Raw genomic sequence first — 20,762 nt, forward strand, 5'->3', positions numbered from 1 at the left:
TATATATAATGAAGTTGATCTGGTAGATTTCACTAGCTTGGTAAGGAGCAGTTATCAACAATTGTGAAATTTCAATGAAATTGTACATAATTTTTTTCTACAATCCTGCACCTTTGTTACAAAAAGTGTGTAAACAGAGAGGGCCCAGAGAGTTTAATTGTACCCATCTGGGCAGTTACAAGTAGCATGCTCCACAGACAGTCACATGGACAATGAATTTGTGCCTAGAAGAAGGTGGCACCATTCTACATGTCCAAGTCACTGAAGCTGCTTTGCTTGTGTGTTTGTGCTGTAAATAGATTAGTGTTATCTTCTTTTTTCCTCCTCCTCCTCCTTGTTTTTGTTTTTTTTTGTTTTTGTTTTTGTATTTTGGTTTTACCCCATTCAATTTACAACAAAACTGAACTGTAATCTGCCACAACTAATTTACAGCAGCCAGTACCTGCAATTTGTTGGTTAATTATCAATGCAGAGTCAATTAAATTTTTAGTTCAGTTGATAATGGGTTTTGGTGCATAACCTTGTCTGATTTCTCACCATATTTACCTGATCAGGTTTGAATGTGGGCCTGGCAAGAGCTTTGGCCACTAAGCTGCTTTGTGCACAAGTCCCTCTTTGCTGAATTTGTCCAGTTCTGGTGCCATAGGAAGTAGACTGACAACCCATCAGAAAAACAATTGTTCCCTTTGCAGGCCAGAAATTGTTGTTAACTGCTTGCAGAACAGTCAAACATATTGAAATTTGAAGGGCAAATGGGGCAGACTGTCTGTATTTTGACTGGATTATAAGGAGTATCACTTAATTGTAATAAGACGATTCATTTGGAAACAAACCCATAACATAGTTTCCTTTAAGAAAAAAAGGCAGGCGAGAAATTTAACACTGACAGTAATATAGGCGTAGACTTTTAATTTCATCTCAAGTTGAATGAATAAAAAAAGAAAAGAGGCAAATTTGGCTTACAGACTGATCACCTAAGTGGAATTGACCTGCAACTAAACTCCATTGGACATTGACATCCACATGGATTTGAAACCCCTTGAAAGAAAAAGCTCAAACATCCATCTCCAAATAGGACGATCAGAAGAATCATGACGAGTGTGGCGATGGCATGACGGAAGCGTCAGGAGCACGGTGCAGGAGGGGGAGGTTAGGAGACGCTGGGAGGAGATTAGTTGCTGTGGAGGAGGGAGGAGGATGTGGTGATGTGTTCTCTTTCACCAGGAGATGGTGGAAAAGGAAAAGTCGGGGGGCTGGTGTGAGAACCGCCATGGCGGGACCCGCTGGCGCTCGATGTTGGCGAGCCATGGACGAGTCAAAAACCAAACGGTGCAGCTTCAGATGATGCAGGTGACAAGGTCGAGCGAGAGTCGATCTGATCTGTGCCTTCACGCTGGCTTTTGAGCCCTTCTTGCTTGCTTTGATTCAGACTTCTCGGGACCATCCGTTTCTTGTTTTCTCAGAGTAGAGATCTCGTCTCTCCGGCTTCTGCTCTCCTGGTTCATTACGTCTGCTTTTCTTCCTCAGCACTTTCATCTTCTTCCTCTTCTCCTTCGCTGCTCATCTTGACTGTTACTGCATCGTTTGTGTACGCGAATCTGTAGTAGTAACTGTATGTACATATAATAAGAGGTTTATGATTGGTTCCATGATTCTTTCGTCCTCCTCGACGACGCGCGGAGTATTCCGTCGCAGTTGGTGTGTTGAAAGCGGGGTAGTGTGTATGGATGCGTTGTCTGTATCGGATGTGTAGAGGTTTGCCTCTGCCGGCTCGGGAGGCTTCAGGAGTTACTGAGGGGAAGGAGTTGTGGTCGTAGGTGTGCAAGGAGTGAGGATTGTGTACGAGAGGGCTTGTTCGTATCTGAGATCTTGCTGCAGTATGTGGATTTTGTGCGTGGAGGTTACCGAGCAGATCTTCCATACTTTGTAGGCACTTACACGTTTGGTGTGACGTGTTGTGCTTGCGCATTTGCTTTTACTTTGCCGCCCAGGTGCCGTTGGAGGAGGGCTGGTGTTGAGTTGAGTTTCGGCTGGGGGGTCTTTTAGTGAGAGATTGTTTTATTTCATACGGTAGTTGAACTGGCCTTAGGAATTCCGTGATGTGTTTCCCTGTATGGTAGTGCCTTGATTATGCCTTACCAAGTTATTTCCTGGGAGCAGCACTAGAATTGAAGTGACCCCGTGAAGCAGGTAAGGAAGCCTGCTTTGACTATTTCTTTGCGGGTTGTTCCGCAAGTTCTGATAGTCTGAAGGTGTGGTTGATTGTCAGGATTGCTCGTTTATTGGCAAGTTTTGAGCTCAGGTGTTGACGCACTGTTCTTTAGTGTATGTTTAGAACTTCGAGATAAGATCTGCGACAAAGGGCAGAATTATGGATACCAAGCATCGGATCGTGCAGTGCCCCAAGTGTCGGGCATATTTATTAGAACCCCCTATCGGCAATCCTTTTTACGAATGCGGTAGCTGCTACACCACTCTGCAAGGTTTGTTCGATACCTTGCCGTCACGATTTACTGCTATCGCCCACCATCATGCGCCGGCTGCTTTCTGTATGGCATTTTTAGAACGAGAGAACTTCTTGGAGTTGCTGCTTCCACACCTGGAGAGTTGCTTGCCATTTTGAGTGTCCCTTGGTCTTGACGCTTGCTCAGTGGGCTTCGATTCTGCAATTCAAAACATCACTTAGCCTGCTGAATTTTGTTTGTTATTGCGTCATCTGTGCTTTGTTTTTCTGATTTTTCAGTTGTCATTCAGTTTTAATTCCATCTTGTATCTTCCATGAAATCCCTGATGATAGAGTTTGATGTCATACACAGCCAATCACGCCACACAAGAAGATGTAGAGAAACGTTTGCGACAGATGGCGCACTTGAAGCGAGCGGAAATTGAGAAGGGTATGAAAAGCGTACCATCTGAAGACGGATGTAAAGTATTTACCTCGGAGTCTTCTAGCGAAAAGAGCAATGACGTAGAAGATCATGGCCAATCTGAAGAAGATTCACCTTCTTGGTCGTCGTCAAGGTGGGAATCGCCGCTTCGTGGTTCCAAACCTGGAGAATCATTTCAGACCCATTCTCATCTACAACATCAAAAGCATTCTGTTGAATCGATTGAGAAATCACAGAATCATCCGCAGAGTTCGGCTTCTCCATTCAATCAAAATCCTCTGCAAGGGAAGGTCGAAGTGCTAAGCCACAACTTGCAGCGACTTGTAGTGGAAGACCGCATGGAATCTCAGTATTTGAACAGGGTTTCTGCAGGTGCAGAGGGTGCGGACGGACATGGCGCTCATCAAATGAGCTCGAGACGACCCGGTTCGGGAGAGATACAGCCTGACAGAATCGTCGAGGGGCATCATCCTCAAGTCCAAAAGTCAGTCTCTTTCAATGACTCTGCGAATGGGCCCTCAATGGGAGGGGTTCAGACATCGATTGTGAAGGATTTACACTCAGTGAATCGCACATCTCTTTCCGATTCAGGAGACACTGTAGAAGATCACATCCATCATATTTTGGACGATTTCCTTTCTGCACGATATGACGCGAAGTCCCAATACTCTAAAGTTGAAGGATACGAAAGCCAGCGGGACATCCACGGTGCATTAGACTTATCGGAGTATGGAACTAATAGTTGCACATCGTCTGTGGGTGATGGCGATTCAAATCGGGCTTTTACGGTGGAGAATCATTCCGGGTCCAAATCCGGTGAACTTGATAGCTATGTAGTTCTGGACCATGGGATAACGAGACCTGGGTCCTATCAACGAAGCTCTTCGGCTAGCAGGCATGGTCAACTGGTTACTGCTTACCATCATTCTGCAGATGTTTCCGAGAAACACCATTCCGATGGAGATACATTTTCATCTCATACGCAATCGGCTTCTAAGGTAAAGTTGAGACCGACATCTTATCAACAGCCTTCTCATTCACCTAACCACCCGTCGGCTCAGTCTCCACCTCACTACGCGCACAACAAGCCTCGAGTCGGACAGATTCACGTGTCTTATGACTCAAACCTGACCAGTGGTGCGGCGAAGTCCTACCCGTTTCTACCTCGGGCGGATGAGTCACCCTATGTGCTCTGCCAGCACTGTGAGCAGCTTCTCAGCGTCCCATTTAATCTGCCTCCAACTACGAAAGTTTATCAAAAGTTGAGATGCGGTAAATGTTTCAAGATCTCTCTCTTCCTTTTGGCAACGGACGACCAATTGCCAGCTTCTACAGTCTCTCCAAGAGGACACGTCACGAGCCCATCAGATTCGGGTTTCAGCAACAGACATGTCAACCATGGAGCGAAGTCGGATTCCGAAATAGGAGATAGATGTCATGCTTCCGTTGCCTCTGGAGCGTCATCACGCCTACCACCTGTCGGGAGGAACATCCCACGAATACCCTCGGGATCAAAACTTTCGGCGATGAGCTCGGCCACTAATACTACAACAATGATGGGCCATTGTTCTGTCTCGAACTTGCATCCTGCTACAGGGGCTGTTCCGGGACGTAGCAGCAGCTCCTCTCACTACGGTGATGGAGTTTCCTATCGCCGTTCCCACTCTGCGTATGGGGTAAATGGGGAACATGTGATGTCCTCATTAGGACCCAGAGTAGCATCTGGGAGCGATTATGAAGGTCATCACCCGCAAGATGGGAGATTTTTCCACACAAGTAGTGAGTCGGATAATGACTCTCCCAGACAACGTCCTCCTAATAGCTTTTTTAAGGGTGAGAACTTTCACGCTTCGTCGCGCATGCCTTTGGATCGTCACGTTGCCCAACAGTATTCAAAGGATGAAGGTTACATGCAAGAAACAAATTCAACGTCTTCTATGAGTCTGAAAGGTATTACAAAGAAGTCCATGAGAGAACTGACCAAGCCCAAACAAATGTCGAGTAATAACTTATATAGGCGGAACGTAATTGTTAATGGGTCTCCCATACCTGATGTGCTCGTGAAGCGAGCCGAGAAACTAGCAGGACCTATTCATCCAGGGTCCTATTGGTACGACTCTCAAGTAGGATTCTGGGGCGTTTCCGGTGGACCGTGCGTGGGTATCATTCCAGTAAGTACTTGCAAGTAACGCATGGTCGTCTTCTATTTGTTTAAAAGATGAAATTGTGTAGGCGTGTTGTATGTTGCTTATTTTCCTAATGCTTATTGTGCATGTCAATTCACTGCAGCCGCTCATTGAGGAATTGAGTCTACAACCACTCTCAAGGTTCTCCTCTGGTGGACAGACTGGAGTTGTGGTTAATGGAAGGGAGTTGCACAAGAGCGACTATGATCTTCTGGTGCGGCGTGGTCTGCCCCCTACACCGGGTATGACGTACTTAGTCGATATCGAAGGACACGTTAAAGAAGTTGCATCTGGGGTGGAGCTTAGATGTCTTGGCTCGTTTGCAGCAATGTAAGTGACAGAAATCCTTTTCCCAGTTGACAACACGATTCTCTCTATTAACTGAGTGAGGAAACGATCGTGTAATATTCTCAATTGTTACGAGTGTCTGATACTTTTGTCCACAATCTTTGGGAAGACTTGAGAGTCGCGTATGGTTCCATTCCTGTATTCCTTCACTCTGCGTGTTCAGTGCTGGGATGTCTTAATGATGATTTTAGTTCTTAATTTTCTTGCTTGTGCAGGTTGGATCAAATAGGTGCAGGGCATGGAATGTGGGTACCTGGAAGCATCTAAGTTGCACGAATATATAGAATTGTTCCTCGGTACATGATTACTTTGCGTCCTGATTGCGGCTGAGGCATGAAACTTCGAAGGTGTACTCAGTTCAGTTCCAGCTAAAAATTCGATTCAAAACCTCTCCGAATGATGCCTGGATCAAGTCAGTTCGTGTTTCGAGGGTAGGCAATATGTCAATATACTCTGCCTTTACTTAAGCTTGTAGACATGACAGTATGCTCACTGTCATCGAGAGATATTTTTTCTTGGAAAGTTATCAAGATGTTATTTTGTACTTAAACGGGTTGCTTGTAATTTGGTTTGAAAAGCTGTACATGTCTGATCGAAACTTCAAAAGCTCAACACCTTCATGTTTGGTGTTGCTGCTTTAATTCCAAGGTCTATTTTGTATGATGTGTCGCTCGCTCCTGCAATCATTCTTGTGTCTTCATGAGATTAAGATTGAAGTATCATGTTTTTTCTTGCGTCGACCGCAGTATTCGGTTCTACCTCGAGGCGTTAGGTTTCGTTGTTTTGTTATGAGTGAATTTTCAACGACTGGAATAGTAGTGACGGTGTGATTATGGGCAAGGGTCTTGAAGCAGTCGTTTGGGCTGCACACACCCATTTTCCCTATCCACTTGTATTTAAATCTGGTGGTCTTGTTCAGATTGCTATGATTTTCTGTACCTTGAACAGGAATATGGGTGAGTGAATCTGTTGGCCTAGTTGCGTATTAACATATGGTGCTGTGCCCATGTGTTCTGATTCTTAGTGTACCCAGTGAGGTCAGTGAGCAACTGTCTTTGAGGAGTTCAATTTGACTATTTCCGTGTCTCCGCATTTCTTTACATCTTAAATTCATGTTTACTACGGGGCAGGACATGCTGCATTGTCTGGTTTTTATTACTTCTATTTAAGTAGGCATGACTTGCTCCGTTGTAACAAGGTTTTGCAACATGCATTGAGCATTTCTTTTTCTTTTTTTTCATTTCATTTTATTTGACTAGCTATCGTTCCGTTTTATGTGCTTATCTGAAGAATATGAATGTGTATGTTGTCTTATTTTTTGGTTTGATTTGAAGACTGATGATTGGAAATTTTTGTGCAGGTGCTTGTATTTAAGAGATGAAGCTACATATTAATTTTCAACTACAACTCTGTACCTTAAACATCACCATTCTTCGTCGAATTTTGTTGTCAACAGTTCTGGATGTCCTGGTCTCTTCAGTGGCGTGACAGTGTTTTGCCGAGCTACTTGCGCGAAGTTGCAAGAGTACTGTGGTAAAAACACACTTTACGGCCCTTTTGGCATCACGATTTTGAGATTCAATTCCTTGGATCTGGTTTACCTGAATCTGGGTAACAAATTATAAGAGATTGGCTGCAATCCATGAACTCCTGAGCTTACATTGTATTACGCGCTACAAGAATCTGTATGAACTCTTACTCAATCTTTCAGTTTCAAAAGAAATTTGTTTATTTCATTCATTTCTCAGTTTCCTGATCTCTAGGCCTCTGAGTCAACCAACGAAAGTAAGCGATTTCCTCGTACAACCCTTGTGTTCTTCTGTATGTGAAGTTCGTCCTCCAATTCATCTACAGCCTCCTTTTGTGCCTGGTGAGTCTATGCCTCGGTACTTCTCCAACTTCTCTAGTTCTGTTCTACTTACCTCATTCCATTTCTTCGCAAGTGCTAATGTATTTTTGCCGTTACTTGGCTTTATTGTTAGTTCTTACTTCGTAACAGAGTACCTACTGAAAAATTCAACGCAGAAGTGGCTGTTAAACGTTGTTGTAGTCTGTATTGAAAGTCTCATAGTGTAGTCCGATTAAGATAAAGCTTAGTTGTGTCCAACATTGCCTTAGAGATTGTTTCTTTAATTTCACTTTATTCTCCGAATTTCAAGCTCCAGAAGGGATTTACTGAAGGCCGAGAAGAAAATTCAAGTTTAAAACATTCGTTTGGAAACAGCTGTGTGTGCAGTTTTGAAGTGGCCTTTATTTGTAGTCTGCTAGGGAACTTCTGAGAGTCTTTCCAGGTAAGAATTTATTTCTGAAGAAGACTCAACCCGAAACTTAAACTATACAAGATGTAGTCGAGTAAAGTTTCACCTTTGGAATTCTACCACATTTTTTTTATGGTTTAAATAAAAAATGTATGAAAGAAATTCTACTCCCTCTTTCTTTTTTCCAAAGGTTGAAAAATCTTGGATGTCATTTTAAAGTCTTTTATTTGTCTTTTGGATTCCACGATCTGAAAATAGAAAAGTAAGCATTACATTTACAGATTTGTTGTGAAAATAACAAAGTAACAAAATATCAAAATTTTGCCACTGCAAATATCAAAATCGTTTTGCACCCAAATGCAAGTAAAATTCTGAATGCTTTACTTCAATAATATTTAGACCTGTTCAATTGAGTATGTACACTTCAGAGACAATTGTTTGTTAACGTTTGAAGGTCAATAATTTTATTTGTAATTTGAATTAGCACAATGAATTTTTACGTTGAGATTGATAAGTAAAACTATTCTGAATTTTTCGTACATAGTAATTTTACTAGAAATGAGCTTGTGTAAATGTGTACACATTATTTACCTTTCTAAGCAAGAATGTATGGCAGGCAATGGAAGGTAAATAATATACTACATATAAGGAAGGTCTTCCACACATTCATTTATGTATACATTGTTTGCCTTCCACATGTTCTACCACCTTGTAATCAAAAACTTACGATACTTATACAGAAAATTGTGTCTCTTATTTTCTAAATGCAAAATTTGTTACATGACAGAGAGATTTAATAGTATTAAAATGTATGGATGATCTCATTACACTGTAATTTTTTCACATCTTTAAAATTATCTGTAGAAGTGAAATCTTTACTAATGATGGAAGCCAGGTGATTATTATGAAAATGACCTTGTACAGGTAAAAAAAATACATTGTTTAAATTATTGTTATTACTATTACATTTATAATTAATATGCATACAATCACATTCAACACATGGATTAAGTAATTGTGTAAGTTAAAAATTTAAATCTAATAATGTTGCTGTGATAATGATTGACAGTATTATCCATTATATCTTGTGAAAAAGTTTGTATCAAATTCCATATTTTGGTTATCAATGTAATTTTGATTGTAGGAAAATAGATGTCTAGTTAGTATCTTGTATTGGCTGTATATTAAATTTTGATAGTTAAACTTATTATAATATTTTAATAAATTCTAAATCCTATTCGATTAAATTTATTTTTTTGTTTATTTTATTTATTATTAAACCCAATGTTCTTAGCTTTACATCTAAGTTGCCAAGATTTTAAAGGACCTTCACCAACTGCCTGCTCATCAATGAGTTGCTCACACTGAAATACCCGTCCAGCATTTATGTGTGTAGACACACATAAATAAGTAATAAAGAAGGTAAATAGATTGGAGTGCAAGATGGATATTTGTTTCACAAAATTGCCCAATCTTTGGCAACAACTATTCTAATTGTAATATAATTTAATAAGTTATTCAAGTCAAATTGTTGTAAAAACAAGATAAATTAGAATCTTATTTGTATTCTCAAAATGAAAATTAATAGTTCAGTAATGCATTAATTACTTGTAAACACTTGCAGTTAGTATTATTTCTATTTTTGAAAAGATATCTCTGATGTCAAATTATACCTAATGAATCCATAATGTAAAACAAAACATTAAAAATAAAATAAAATAAAGTGATTTCTGTAATTTTAGCACTCAAAAAATGAATCAGCTTGCTAATAAATTTCATAAAATAGATTCAACAAAAGAAAAATTATTTTACTAATTTCACTATGTCAAATAAACATAGTAATAATCAGCTCCATACCCACCAGCCATCGAACTCGACGTTTTACTGTTCCAAAACTAATCTTGTTGTGCTCTTTCAAACATCTACCAAAGCATATCTTGCACATTGTCGCGTAGGAGATAAAATGGACTGGAAAGTGCTGCGGTTGAGTTGACGACGGGATCTTAATGGTCAACCCGGATCACTATCATCAGAAACCTAACCAAATAAGGTAAAAGATAAATCCAAACTTAGAAAAAAATTAATCGGGTCATATAGTCCTCATAAATTCATTTTCCAAAAGCATGGCAAAACATGAAAAACAGGGCGTAGTTCTCACATGATGTATAAGACTTATTCTGTGGTCCATAAAATAAAGTAGCAACATTGTGAACATTACTCTGTTTGGTCAGCATTGTACCAGTATTAACGGCTGCTCCTTCGATATGGTAGCCTGTACACAAACATGGAAAATACATACGAATGATAATCCTATTCGTTCGCCATTTAAGCTACTGAATACATGTGAGCATATTCCTAGACTGCTTAAGTAGCCAATGTGTTTGGACTACCATCCAGAGAATCAACCAAACAATGGATTATGTGATTCCTGAAGAATAAAAGCAGGAATGAACCTACTGAGTTTTATTGTTACCGAGTTCGAACTGGATATAGCAATCAGTAGAAAACAGTACATGGTGCTAAGATGGCTGCTTTTAATCTAACAAGTGTTCTATGGTTACAAGAGATGACCAGTACAGTTTGATCTACCTCAATTATCTTCTTTCCTCTTTTTGCAAGGGGCTTACCATTTCCTCCAGTTCCTACACGGCAGTTATCAGAAAATGCCGGTGGTAAGTTATCCACTCTTGAAATATTCATATCATCTGCTTAAGCGAACTTGTGTACGAAAGTTGCAGAGAGATCAACCACGATATAATCCAAAACAACACTACACAAGCAAGGAACTTCATGCGCACATCAGGTAGCTACCTCTCGAATTTCTCTTTCCATCTGGAGTAGATTTTCTTTTGCGTTTAGAATCATTGATATCAGGAGGTGTACAGGGTAATACCGATTCCATCTGCAAACAAAGAAGGGTCTTAACTCAATACGCACCACACAAGAATGAAATTTTTCATTCTGTACTTAGCACTGCATTGGTGAACATAACAAATTACAGACTAAATACATCAGCAGAAGTAGTCACTAAAGATAGTCGTTCAGCTTGAGAAACAGCTTCAGAAATAAATGTCCAGACACTGACTGGAAACAAATGACACAGAAATGATTCTCCTGGAGGCTGTCAGGCATAGTTTACTTCGTCTTTTGGAGTTACGTTTTCATCTTCTTTACCAGCATCATCGTTGTCTAAAGTTGACTGCATTGACCATTGCAATGAAGTCAAAGACTTATTAGTTGAGGAGCCACGCAAATAACTTCCGGATAATCAACTTCTATGCTACAAAACTTTCAAAAGCTTCAGGACTTTCCGAAAGCAGAACGACCAAAATATTTGGTAAACACAACTGATTACATAGTGTGTAAAAACATTTGTAAAGCGATGTCACCTTCACAATTTTCTTTTTTTGGTATGCCCTGGTGGAACCTGCAAAAATCTCCAACTTCCATTCTTAACGACCATAATATCTATACAAATCAATCAGCTCTGAAGAGTTCGACCAAAAAAGCTGTAAAAGCACAAAAGTGGGTTTAAAATCTTGAACCACTTGTCTTCGTCCACACAATAAGCCAAAACAATTAGTGAGAAAATAAGAATGTTTAGTGACGATGATTATTACAAACCAGAAGCCATTTCAGGAACCTTTAATCCCAAAAACTGTCTTGTTGATTTATCTTAAAATGACGATATTACATACGCAATGAAACACAAGATGGAGAAAAATTCAGGGGCACAACATTTGGTGGAGGTGCTGACTTATTTCCACCAAAGGAGCAGGCGGCTTTACATTTGCACTTTTATTCTGCGCAATACAATGAATACAAAATTAGGTGGACACTTGATGAAAGATCGTGTTGGCATATGACCAAGTGGTTATTCAGAAGTACTTGGTAGACCAAAGTACCTACCTTTTCGCTTGACTTCATAAAGAATGCAGAGAGACTTGATTGCTTCGACCCAGCTCCTATTGTGTTGGCAGTTAAATCTGCTAGGACAGAGGTTGAAAGTATCATGCCACTTGCACTGGTTTTTGGTACTGAAGTTTGTGGCGAGACTGCATGACAGACGATGTAAGTCTCTAAATAATCTTTTCCGTCGGTTGCCGATTACAACATTTGCAAACTTTCTTTTAACTACAACGTGTAAAATGCAGAGGGATCGACAGGGGCTAGATCACCTTCTTACACTAGTTACTGTCATCACTTACCTTCATGTAAACCAAATTAGCCGTGAACTTTAAGCTATTAGTAAATTGCACACAACGCTCATGAAACACACAAGGGCTTCGAATACGGCAGCAACCTGGAAAAAAGCTTAAGGGTATGCTATCATAAACTACATTCCATACACATCTATCCGTCACCATATCTGCCAAATATACACTCTTACAAGTTGAAGCCAAGCAAAAGGTTCAGCAGTTCACAAGAGTCTCACAGCGACAACATAAGAAGTTACATGAAATGAATATGTCACCTGCCAAGTCCATCTGTGATATTTGTGATTCAGGAGCCAAGAAGCCATCTTCTACATCATTGAAAAGTTTATTAACAGTTTTGTCTCGAGGATCCCTAAGTTCAGCATCTGCACGGTCGTGTTCATCACTGCCGTCTGTCTGGTTCTCCTCCGAGGAAGACTCTGCATACCTATTGTTGAAGAGGATGCGACGTGTGATTCAATGTATTTTTGTAAGCAGCATGATCTTATCATAAGAGGAACTGGGGCTCTTACATTGCACGAAAACAAGTTTGAAAGGTCACTCGAACAAGGAATTAGACTTTGTCAAGAAAAGTTTTGAAAATTTACGAGTGTTTCTTCTCAGCTATACGAGCAGATTGTCGGGATGGAGTTGGCGCGTCCCCTAGGTTGACAAAACCTTCCTCGTCTTCATCTGACTCCCATTCACTAGCATTTTTTGGCTTCGTTTTCGCATTACTCTCAAAAGATTTCTCTAAGGTCTTGTTTTCCGAAGGTTTCTTTTGGAAAAGCCACCGGTCCATTTTGAGTTGGCCCTTCGGTGTGCACTGTTTACTGGATTCCAATTCCGATACCTGGACTAGTTCTAATTGCGAGTCTTGGACGTCAACATCATCTTTAATATTTCTAGGCTTGCCAGCTCCACCTGCGAAGTCGTACACAGCATGCCTTTCCTGTTGAAACATTGACATGTGTCAAAAAAATTGTAGAAATTTATTGCAACAAAGACAAACTACGTTACCGAAGAATTGAAATGCACAAAAGCTCTACGAGAATACCAGGAGTTGGATGGGAATGCAGGACATTCTTAGTATTGTGTTAGCATTCAACATGGTCGATTCATTACAAGTATGAGATTACGTTCATTGGAGTATTTAACACTTGCACCAAGTCTCATCAGCTTATTTGAAATCAGAAAAGAAGCTTATGTGGTGTATGTAAGCGGATTTAGATCATTAACTGTTACGTAAGTATTGACTTCCATTGTTTTTCGCCAACTTTAAATGACTAGCATTTTCGCCATTTGGTTTTATCAGTAATTTGCATTGCACAGTTCCTCCAAAAAGAAACGATTTCTGGAAGGATACATCTGGATTGATATGCCAACATACCTGCTGAAAATCCAAAGGCATTTCAAGGCGCAGTTCATCAGGATTCTCTTCCTTCGTCCCGATCCACCACGCGTCCGAAAATACCACCTGTCAGTAAACACGACCTTTTTGAGTTACGTATCAAAAACATCTGGTGCATGGAGCAAACGTAAAAAGTGCCGAAGTAATGATTGTTCATGATCTAATTTGTTTCAAATTAGGCGTATAGTAAAAAATATTGCTTGACAAACCTCAAGATTGGATATAATTTCTAAAATTCATTGCAAGTGTGTAACAGAGAGGTAAGTATTTCAGCAGCACCTACTGATCGATAACCAGAAGAATAATAAAATAGATAAATTACGTAGTGGTATAATGCATGTGGAACTTAGCTACATGTGAATTGTTAACATTGCAATTCATGCCGGAGGATAAGCATTAATATGAAATCAACAAAATCTGCACATTTACTGCGGATGAAAGGATAAAGCTGATCATCGAGCACCAGATTCTCAAAAATATCTTCGCATTGTATGCTTCCTGCCCCACGGACAAAGTTCAAAGTAATATACTTGTTTTTGGAATACACAATGGTGCCGAATAATTTGAGTCGTCCCTGCCATCCAAACAAATACACGGTAACTGATTACCTCTTCCAACTTAAAGAAAAGCATGTAATATTCTCAACAACCACAAGTGAAACCAAAGCCACTCAGAGAGTGAAACAGTCTGCGCAAAAGCTCTACTTGCCTGTAGGAAATCAACGTACAATATTGGATTTTTTGTGTCTAATTGCGTCAGATCACCGAATTTTCCAACAGCTACAGGAGCTACGAGACCAGGAAAAGAGAAAAGGTACTTGTTCTTCCTATGCCCCTTTTTACAAATGTCCTTCCCGTCACATCTTACTATACCTGCAGTCAAATGAAGCAGATACGTTATGGTCAATCTAATACGTTGCAATAACGATCCAACAACACGCTCCAAAAATAGATAGGGATTTTCACTGAACTATTTATCAATTTCACTGATTTCGTGAAAGATTCTCAATCATCTCAGGGATGCATGATTTTATAAACGACAGTAAACTTATAAAAGATATCAGATAAAACTTCCTCATTCTAAAGGCCTCATTAATTCATTAATTCCAATGAATTATCATAAGATCCAACCAGAAAAATCAATATGTCACACCAGAGTGCGGGTGCATTGGCGCATCCGGCACAGCTTTTTTCTCCGACAGCAACCCGGACGTCAAAGCCAGCTCCCGCAGCCTCTTGCTTTCCTTCGCTAATGTCTTCTCCTCCTTTGTCTGGCTCACCTCCTCAACTTTCTTTTTCCCCATCTCTACTAAACCCTAAGCAACTTTCAGCTAATCGATCAAATAAAACTAGTCATACAAGCTTCTCGTAAACCTGACACAACTACAGCCATATAAACCTATGGAAACAGATTCGAGCTTCAAACTTCAAACACTCCCAAACCAAATTACAATCGCATTCCTTACCTGAGATCAAAGCGCTAAGTACAAAACTTCTAAACGAAATAAAAAGCTCTTGACTCGCAAACACCTCTATTATGAATCAGTTTCAGCTATCTCGGTGCAGATCGACAGAAACTGCAGCATCGCAGGATAAGGGTTCGCACTACAAAAAAAACAAACTCAGGGGGGAAATTTGTTTTAAAAAAGTTACATAAAAACTAATGAACTCACAAATTCGACGCAAGGTACTCTGGACTTGACACACAATCAGTCTCCTCGCGCCGCTAGAAAAAACCTCGACGGAAATGGCGCCAACGGTATTTCGTTCACACCTTCGAGCTTATGAATTCAAATTCATGGTTGAGTTTCTTTTCTGACCTGGACTCCGACGTGGCTCGTTAGGTTCCATCCTTGATTCTTCAGAAAAAATTAGCTCTGAAGGAACATTCATGGTTCTTGCAGAGTCGTTAAGTGCTTCAATTGACAAGATGAATCACACAGATGGGATAATAATTTGAAGGATTTACTTGAGAAGGAAATTGTAGATATGTTATCAAAACATTGATCATATAATTACAAGAAGGATCATAATCTCCATTTTCATCTATGTCAAATAAAATTGATAATATTGTGTGATTTATTAATTATCACTTAAATAAAAAATTCATTTGACATTCAAAGTTACTATCATGAGTATTAATATTAATAATATTTTCTTTTCAAATAAATCCTTATAATGTATCTATATTTTCCTAATACATATATATTGATAATATATCTACTATTTCTCAATAAATATCATGTATGTCTACCTTCAATATCTTAAAAAATAATTCCAAAACCTAGATATAAATTGGATTTTTATTTAATATAATATTCTTTAATAGTCTACGATTGCAACAAATATTACCAAAAAATATTTTGGCTATTTCTTTACTTATAAGAAGTTTTGTATATAGTATAAAATGTGCTATTTTAATGAAGCAATCTATTATTAAAAAAAATATAGAATCATAAGAGCTTGAGATTAGAAGATTAATGATAAAGTCTATAAAAACCATTTATTTTGATTTTTTTGGTATAGGTAATAATAAAAAAATTATTAATAGCAAAATTAATTTCAAAGTCTTATTATAACCAAAATATCTTCTAATTGGAAATTTTTTTAAAGTTTAAAAAACATATAATTATACTTCACCTTGTAGAACATTAAGCCTTTCTTAAAATTTAGAAGATTGTTGTTAAATTTAGACTTAAAAATATCATAAAATTTAGAAAAAAAAAAAAAATCTTAATATTATACATAAGAAGATTTGAAAAAATACTTAATTGAACTTGTTTACAAAATATTGATTTTATTACTAAATGATGGACTTACTCTAGCTTCAAAAGAACAATTTATTATCCATAAAAAGTTGCATCTCCTTCTTTTGGTGCAAAATAAGAATGTCTAGAAATGACATCTAAGAAACCTTATTTTTTTCTTGAGCAATATCAAATATTAAATACAAATCTTGATAAAAATATGCTTCAATAAGTTTAGCAACAATTTAAAATACATGTTGCTATAAAATATTTGAGATTCTTGTGATTTGTATAAATTATCATTGAACTAGAAGTGCCTTCTAGAAAATGGTTTAAACTTTCAAATGAATCCACAATTTAAAGAAGCTTTTTGTTGTAGAACTTGTGATTAATCTTGGTTGCTGAAATATTTTTAGAATAAAAAGATATATAGAAAAGTTTATCTTTTGATTCTATTTGTAACAATACCATACCAAAATCAAAGTTTGGTGCATTTGTTTCTATAAAAAAATGCTTTAAAAAAATCAATGTAATATAAGATAAAGATTATAGTAAAAGTTGTCTTAAAAAGCTTCAAATACTACTTCAACTTCTTTGTTTTATTCAAGTTTGTCTTTAAAAGTCAAATATGTAAGTAAAGCTGCAACTTGAAAAAAGTTCTTCATAAAAATCAAATAGTAATTGACAAATCTCAAAAATATTGTATGTCTTTGATTATTCTTAAAATCTAATAATCTATGATATTATGAATGTTCTTAAGATCTATAATAAGACTATTATTTGAGATAATAAATCCTAAGTCAACTTAAATTGTATAAAATACATTCTTCTCTATATTAGCATATAATATTATATCTCTAAGTTTCTGTAACATACAATAAACATAAATTTTATGTTCTTTTGTATTTTTAAAGTAGATTAATAAATTATCTATATGCTAAGGAAAAAAATCACCTAAAAATTCTTTAAAAATATTAATTATTAGATGTTTAAAAGTAGTTGGCATATTTGAGAATTCAAAAGATATGACATTATATTCAAAATACCATATTTGATTCAAAGTGTAGTCTTCAATTTATTTCTTTTATTAATATGTACCAACTTATTGTCACGGACACAAAATACAGACTTGAAATCTAACAAGAAGTTCAAGAAGAAGTGGCAGAACTAGATTAAACAGATGAGTACAAGAACAACACCAGAAAGGTGAGCTAGAACTCCAAGAGATGTGTTGTCGAGACTGAAGAACCCTTCAGCCTCGACTCCTATATATACTACTGAATAGGAAGCTTCTCGAGCTACTTCCGCTAACTAGGACGCTTCTCCAACAACTTCTACTAATTAGGAAACTTCTCGAGCAACTTCCTAGAATCTATCAGAATATTCTAGAACCTTCTAAAAGAATCTTTAGGGAATATTCTAAGAATCTTCTAGAACCTTCTAAAGGAATCTTTAGAGAATCTTTAGAGAATATTCTAGAAGAATATTCGAAGAATCTTCCAATGTATGTCCATGACATCACCTCCTCTTCTAACTTCGAGGTCTCCGAGAAGCAATGTTGTTATCAGTCAATACCAACGCAAGAAAATGAAAATCTGTCGCATCACATCTGCTATGAATTCCAATTTGTTATTCGCGAGGCAAATGATTCATCGGCCCTTGGAGCCAACGGTAGTGACCAACACCTTCAACCTCTGACCAAGCGTGGACTTCTGTGTCTTCATTGTGAAACTGTCCTCCAAACACACCTTCTGGCTGACCGTCGTAGGCAGGCTCGACCTCAAATACAAATACTAGCGATCTGTTGTTCGGTATCCTCCGACGTCGTCGTGGTGCACGCGGTTTTTCATCTCGCGGTCGTCTTCGTGAGCTAGTCGCTTGAGATGACGTAACAAGTGTAGTATCTTGACTATCCATGTCCAAAGGCTAAAATGATGAGAGCAAACTATAGTTGCTAACAAAGTTCTACACTATCGAACTATGGGTTTTGGAGGTGCCCTCCCCCCTTTTTATGCTACTTGATGAGCAAGCTTCAGCAAGAAGCTATCGTTGAATCGGCTTAGGTTTATGAGGATATCGTTGATGAAATTCTTATACCTTTTTTGGCGCATTGGCAAGATTTTCGACACGCTCCCATGTTCGTTCATTGATGTCGTATCCACTCCAATGCACTAAATACTCCAATTTTCTCCTATTATGCCGTGAATCTAGTACCTTTTCCACCTCGTATTCCTCATGGTTTTCAATTTCGATACTTGGTGGCGGACTTTGTACTCTTTGGGGCAAAGCTGACTCTCGATAAGGTTCCAACAAAGACACATGAAAGACTGGATGTACCTTCATAGTAGCTGGTAACTCCAGACGATATGCCACCGGATTGATCTGCTTCTCGATAACAAATGGCCCTAATCTCCGATAGTCCAATTTGTCACATGGCCGCTTGGTCTTGATATTCCGTCGAAGAAGCCATACTTTACTTCGAACTTTAAAAGTAGGCGCCTCATTTCGATATTTATCTGCAGATGCCTTGTAACTCTCTTGGGCAGATTGCAATTGAAGCTTCAACGTCGCTTGAAGCTCCGATAGTTGCTTCACAAATCCTTCAGCTGCTGGGTTGTTATTTGCTGAAGAACTCAATAAATCGAGCTTGGGGTGGTATCCGTAGTTGGAGAAGAATGGTGTTTGTTGAGTTGACGCATGAAGAGTGTTGTTGTATGCGAACTCAGCAAGTGGTAGATATGCAGTCCAATCATCTTGTTGATAGTTGATGCTGCATCGTAAATATTGCTCCAAAACTTGATTCACCCGCTCCGTTTGACCGTCAATTTGAGGATGAAAAGCCGAAGAGAGCTTAATATCCACCTTCAATATCTCAAAGAGGGACCTCCAAAACTTGGATACAAACTGAGTACCTCGATCCGACACGATATCATCTGGTAGGCCATGATAACGATATATGTTATCAAGAAAGAGTCTTGCGGTGTCTTCACTTGACGATGTTTTCTTGCAAGGCACGAAATGCGCCATCTTTGTAAATCGATCCACCACAACAAAGATGTTGTCAAATGAATTCGATGGCGGTAGGTCCGTAATGAAGTCCATAGAAACTGAAGACCATGGTCGGTGCGGAATAGGCAATGGCTGGAGAAGTCCATACGGACGATGTCGAGGGATCTTGGATCTTGAACAAACATCACAAGAAAGGACAAATTCCTTCACATCCTTCCACATTTGGGGCCACCAAAAATCTCGTGAAATGAGCTCCAAAGTCTTGTTGAATCCAAAATGTCTCGCAGCTGGAAAGTCATGGCGAGATTGAAGTACTCGGAGTCGAGTTGGTCCTTTCGGGATATACAACCGCTCCTCAAAATACAGAAGATCTCCCTCCACCTTAAACTTGTCATTATCGACACGTTGTCTGATGTCAAGAGCTATAGAATCCTCAATGGTCACAGTACGTACCTCGCTGAGGAAGCCGTCATCGATAGTTGCAACAGTAGCAAAAATCCTGAATTTTTCTGGTTTCAACAATGTTGTACATTGTTGATCAAACGCTGCTTCTCCAGCCTTTGGCGCAAGATACGATCTCCTCGATAATGCGTCAGATAATCCTTGCTGTTTTTCAGGGCGGTAGGTGATAATAAAGTCAAATCGTGATAGAGACATATTCCATCGAGCTTGACGACGATTCAAAATTCGAGCTGTCATGAAGTACTCCAAATTCTTGTGGTCCGTATAAACAGTCACTGGATGTGCAGCTCCTTCGAGGAAGTGACGCCACTCTTGGAAGGCATCCACTATAGCAAGCAGCTCTTTGTCGTGGATCTCGTAGTTGATCTCAGCAACAGAGAACTTCCGTGAATAGAACGCAATTGGGTGAAGCTTCTTGTCTATGCCCATCTGTGAAAGCACAGCTCCCAAAGCAAAATCTGAAGCATCGGTCTCTAAATAGAAAGCCTTTGCAAAGTCAGGGTGTACCAAGATTGGAGCCGTAGTGAATGCCGTCTTGAGATCTTGAAATGCTTTTGCTGCTTGTGATCCCCATTCGAGCTTGTCTTTGCTTGTTAGACGCGTGAGTGGTGCAGCAACTTGAGAATAATTCTTGATGAAGATCCGATAGAAGTTAGCAAATCCAAGAAAACACTGAACATCTCTAACCGTCTTCGAAACTTCCCAAGATATAATTGCTTCTACCTTTTTTGGATCCATCTTCAAGCCCTCTGTAGTCGCAATGAAGCCCAAAAATTCCATCTCATTCTGGTGAAATTGACACTTCTCCAACTTGGCGTAGAGTCCTCGTTCGCGTAGTTTTTCAAGAATCAAACAAACGTGTTTCTCATGTTCTTCTTCATTCTTGGAAAATATCAAAATATCATCCAGATAGATGACAACAAAGTCATCGAGGTACTCCCGAAAGATGTCGTTCATCATATGCTGAAAGACCGCTGGAGCATTGGTAAGACCAAAAGGCATGACATTGTACTCAAAATGGCCATACCTTGTACGAAAGGCTGTCTTTCATTCATCTCCTTCTTTGATTCGCACAAGGTTGTAGGCTCCTCTTAAATCAATCTTTGTAAAAATCCTTGCACGTCCAAGTTGATCTAAGAGGCCGGAGATCAAAGGTAAGGGATAGCGATTTTTCTTGGTCACCTTGTTGAGTCCTCGGTAGTCCACGCACATCCGCAGTGAGCCATCCTTTTTCTTCACGAATAGGATTGGTGCTCCA

At 38.9% G+C, this 20,762-nt stretch overlaps 2 protein-coding genes across 16 annotated transcripts; one reads left to right on the forward strand and one right to left on the reverse strand.

Annotated features, from left to right (window-relative positions):
* Nucleotides 1–1,356: 1,356 nt before the first annotated feature.
* On the forward strand, nt 1,357–7,850 carry LOC112277394 (uncharacterized). Of its 5 annotated transcripts, XR_016500817.1 has the most exons (7): nt 1,361–2,190; nt 2,336–2,483; nt 2,817–5,059; nt 5,178–5,404; nt 5,638–5,853; nt 6,783–6,955; nt 7,186–7,850. XR_016500817.1 is itself a non-coding variant. In XM_090247315.1 (5 exons), the coding sequence occupies exons 2-5, from the start codon at nt 2,372–2,374 to the stop codon at nt 5,687–5,689; spliced, it is 2,634 nt and encodes an 877-aa protein (XP_090103441.1). In that variant the 5' UTR covers nt 1,359–2,190; nt 2,325–2,371; the 3' UTR covers nt 5,690–6,085. The 5 variants fall into 5 exon arrangements, 2 of the variants coding, with proteins under 2 accessions (XP_090103441.1, XP_090103440.1); XR_016500816.1 differs by having other exon boundaries at nt 1,357–2,190; nt 2,325–2,483; nt 6,783–7,850; XR_016500815.1 differs by having other exon boundaries at nt 1,357–2,190; nt 6,783–7,850.
* A 1,613-nt stretch (nt 7,851–9,463) lies between these two features.
* On the reverse strand, nt 9,464–15,031 carry LOC112277219 (uncharacterized). Of its 11 annotated transcripts, none has more exons than XM_090247317.1 (14): nt 14,440–15,031; nt 13,996–14,159; nt 13,751–13,861; nt 13,267–13,353; nt 12,485–12,828; nt 12,155–12,324; nt 11,590–11,666; nt 11,438–11,483; nt 11,070–11,107; nt 10,820–10,879; nt 10,492–10,582; nt 10,270–10,322; nt 9,920–9,952; nt 9,464–9,717 (listed from the first exon to the last, which is right to left on the reverse strand). In XM_090247317.1, exons 1-14 carry the CDS (start codon nt 14,588–14,590, stop codon nt 9,691–9,693), a joined length of 1,452 nt encoding a protein of 483 aa, XP_090103443.1. In that variant the 5' UTR covers nt 14,591–15,031; the 3' UTR covers nt 9,464–9,690. The 11 variants fall into 11 exon arrangements, 8 of the variants coding, with proteins under 8 accessions (XP_090103443.1, XP_024365073.1, XP_024365071.1 ...); XM_024509305.3 differs by having other exon boundaries at nt 10,308–10,322; nt 11,590–11,735; XM_024509303.3 differs by having other exon boundaries at nt 11,590–11,735.
* Between the last annotated feature and the right edge of the window lie 5,731 nt (nt 15,032–20,762).

Source organism: Physcomitrium patens, chromosome 25 (assembly GCF_059467195.1).
Source record: "Physcomitrium patens ecotype Gransden chromosome 25, ASM5946719v1, whole genome shotgun sequence".
Taxonomy (NCBI): Eukaryota; Viridiplantae; Streptophyta; class Bryopsida; order Funariales; family Funariaceae; genus Physcomitrium; species Physcomitrium patens.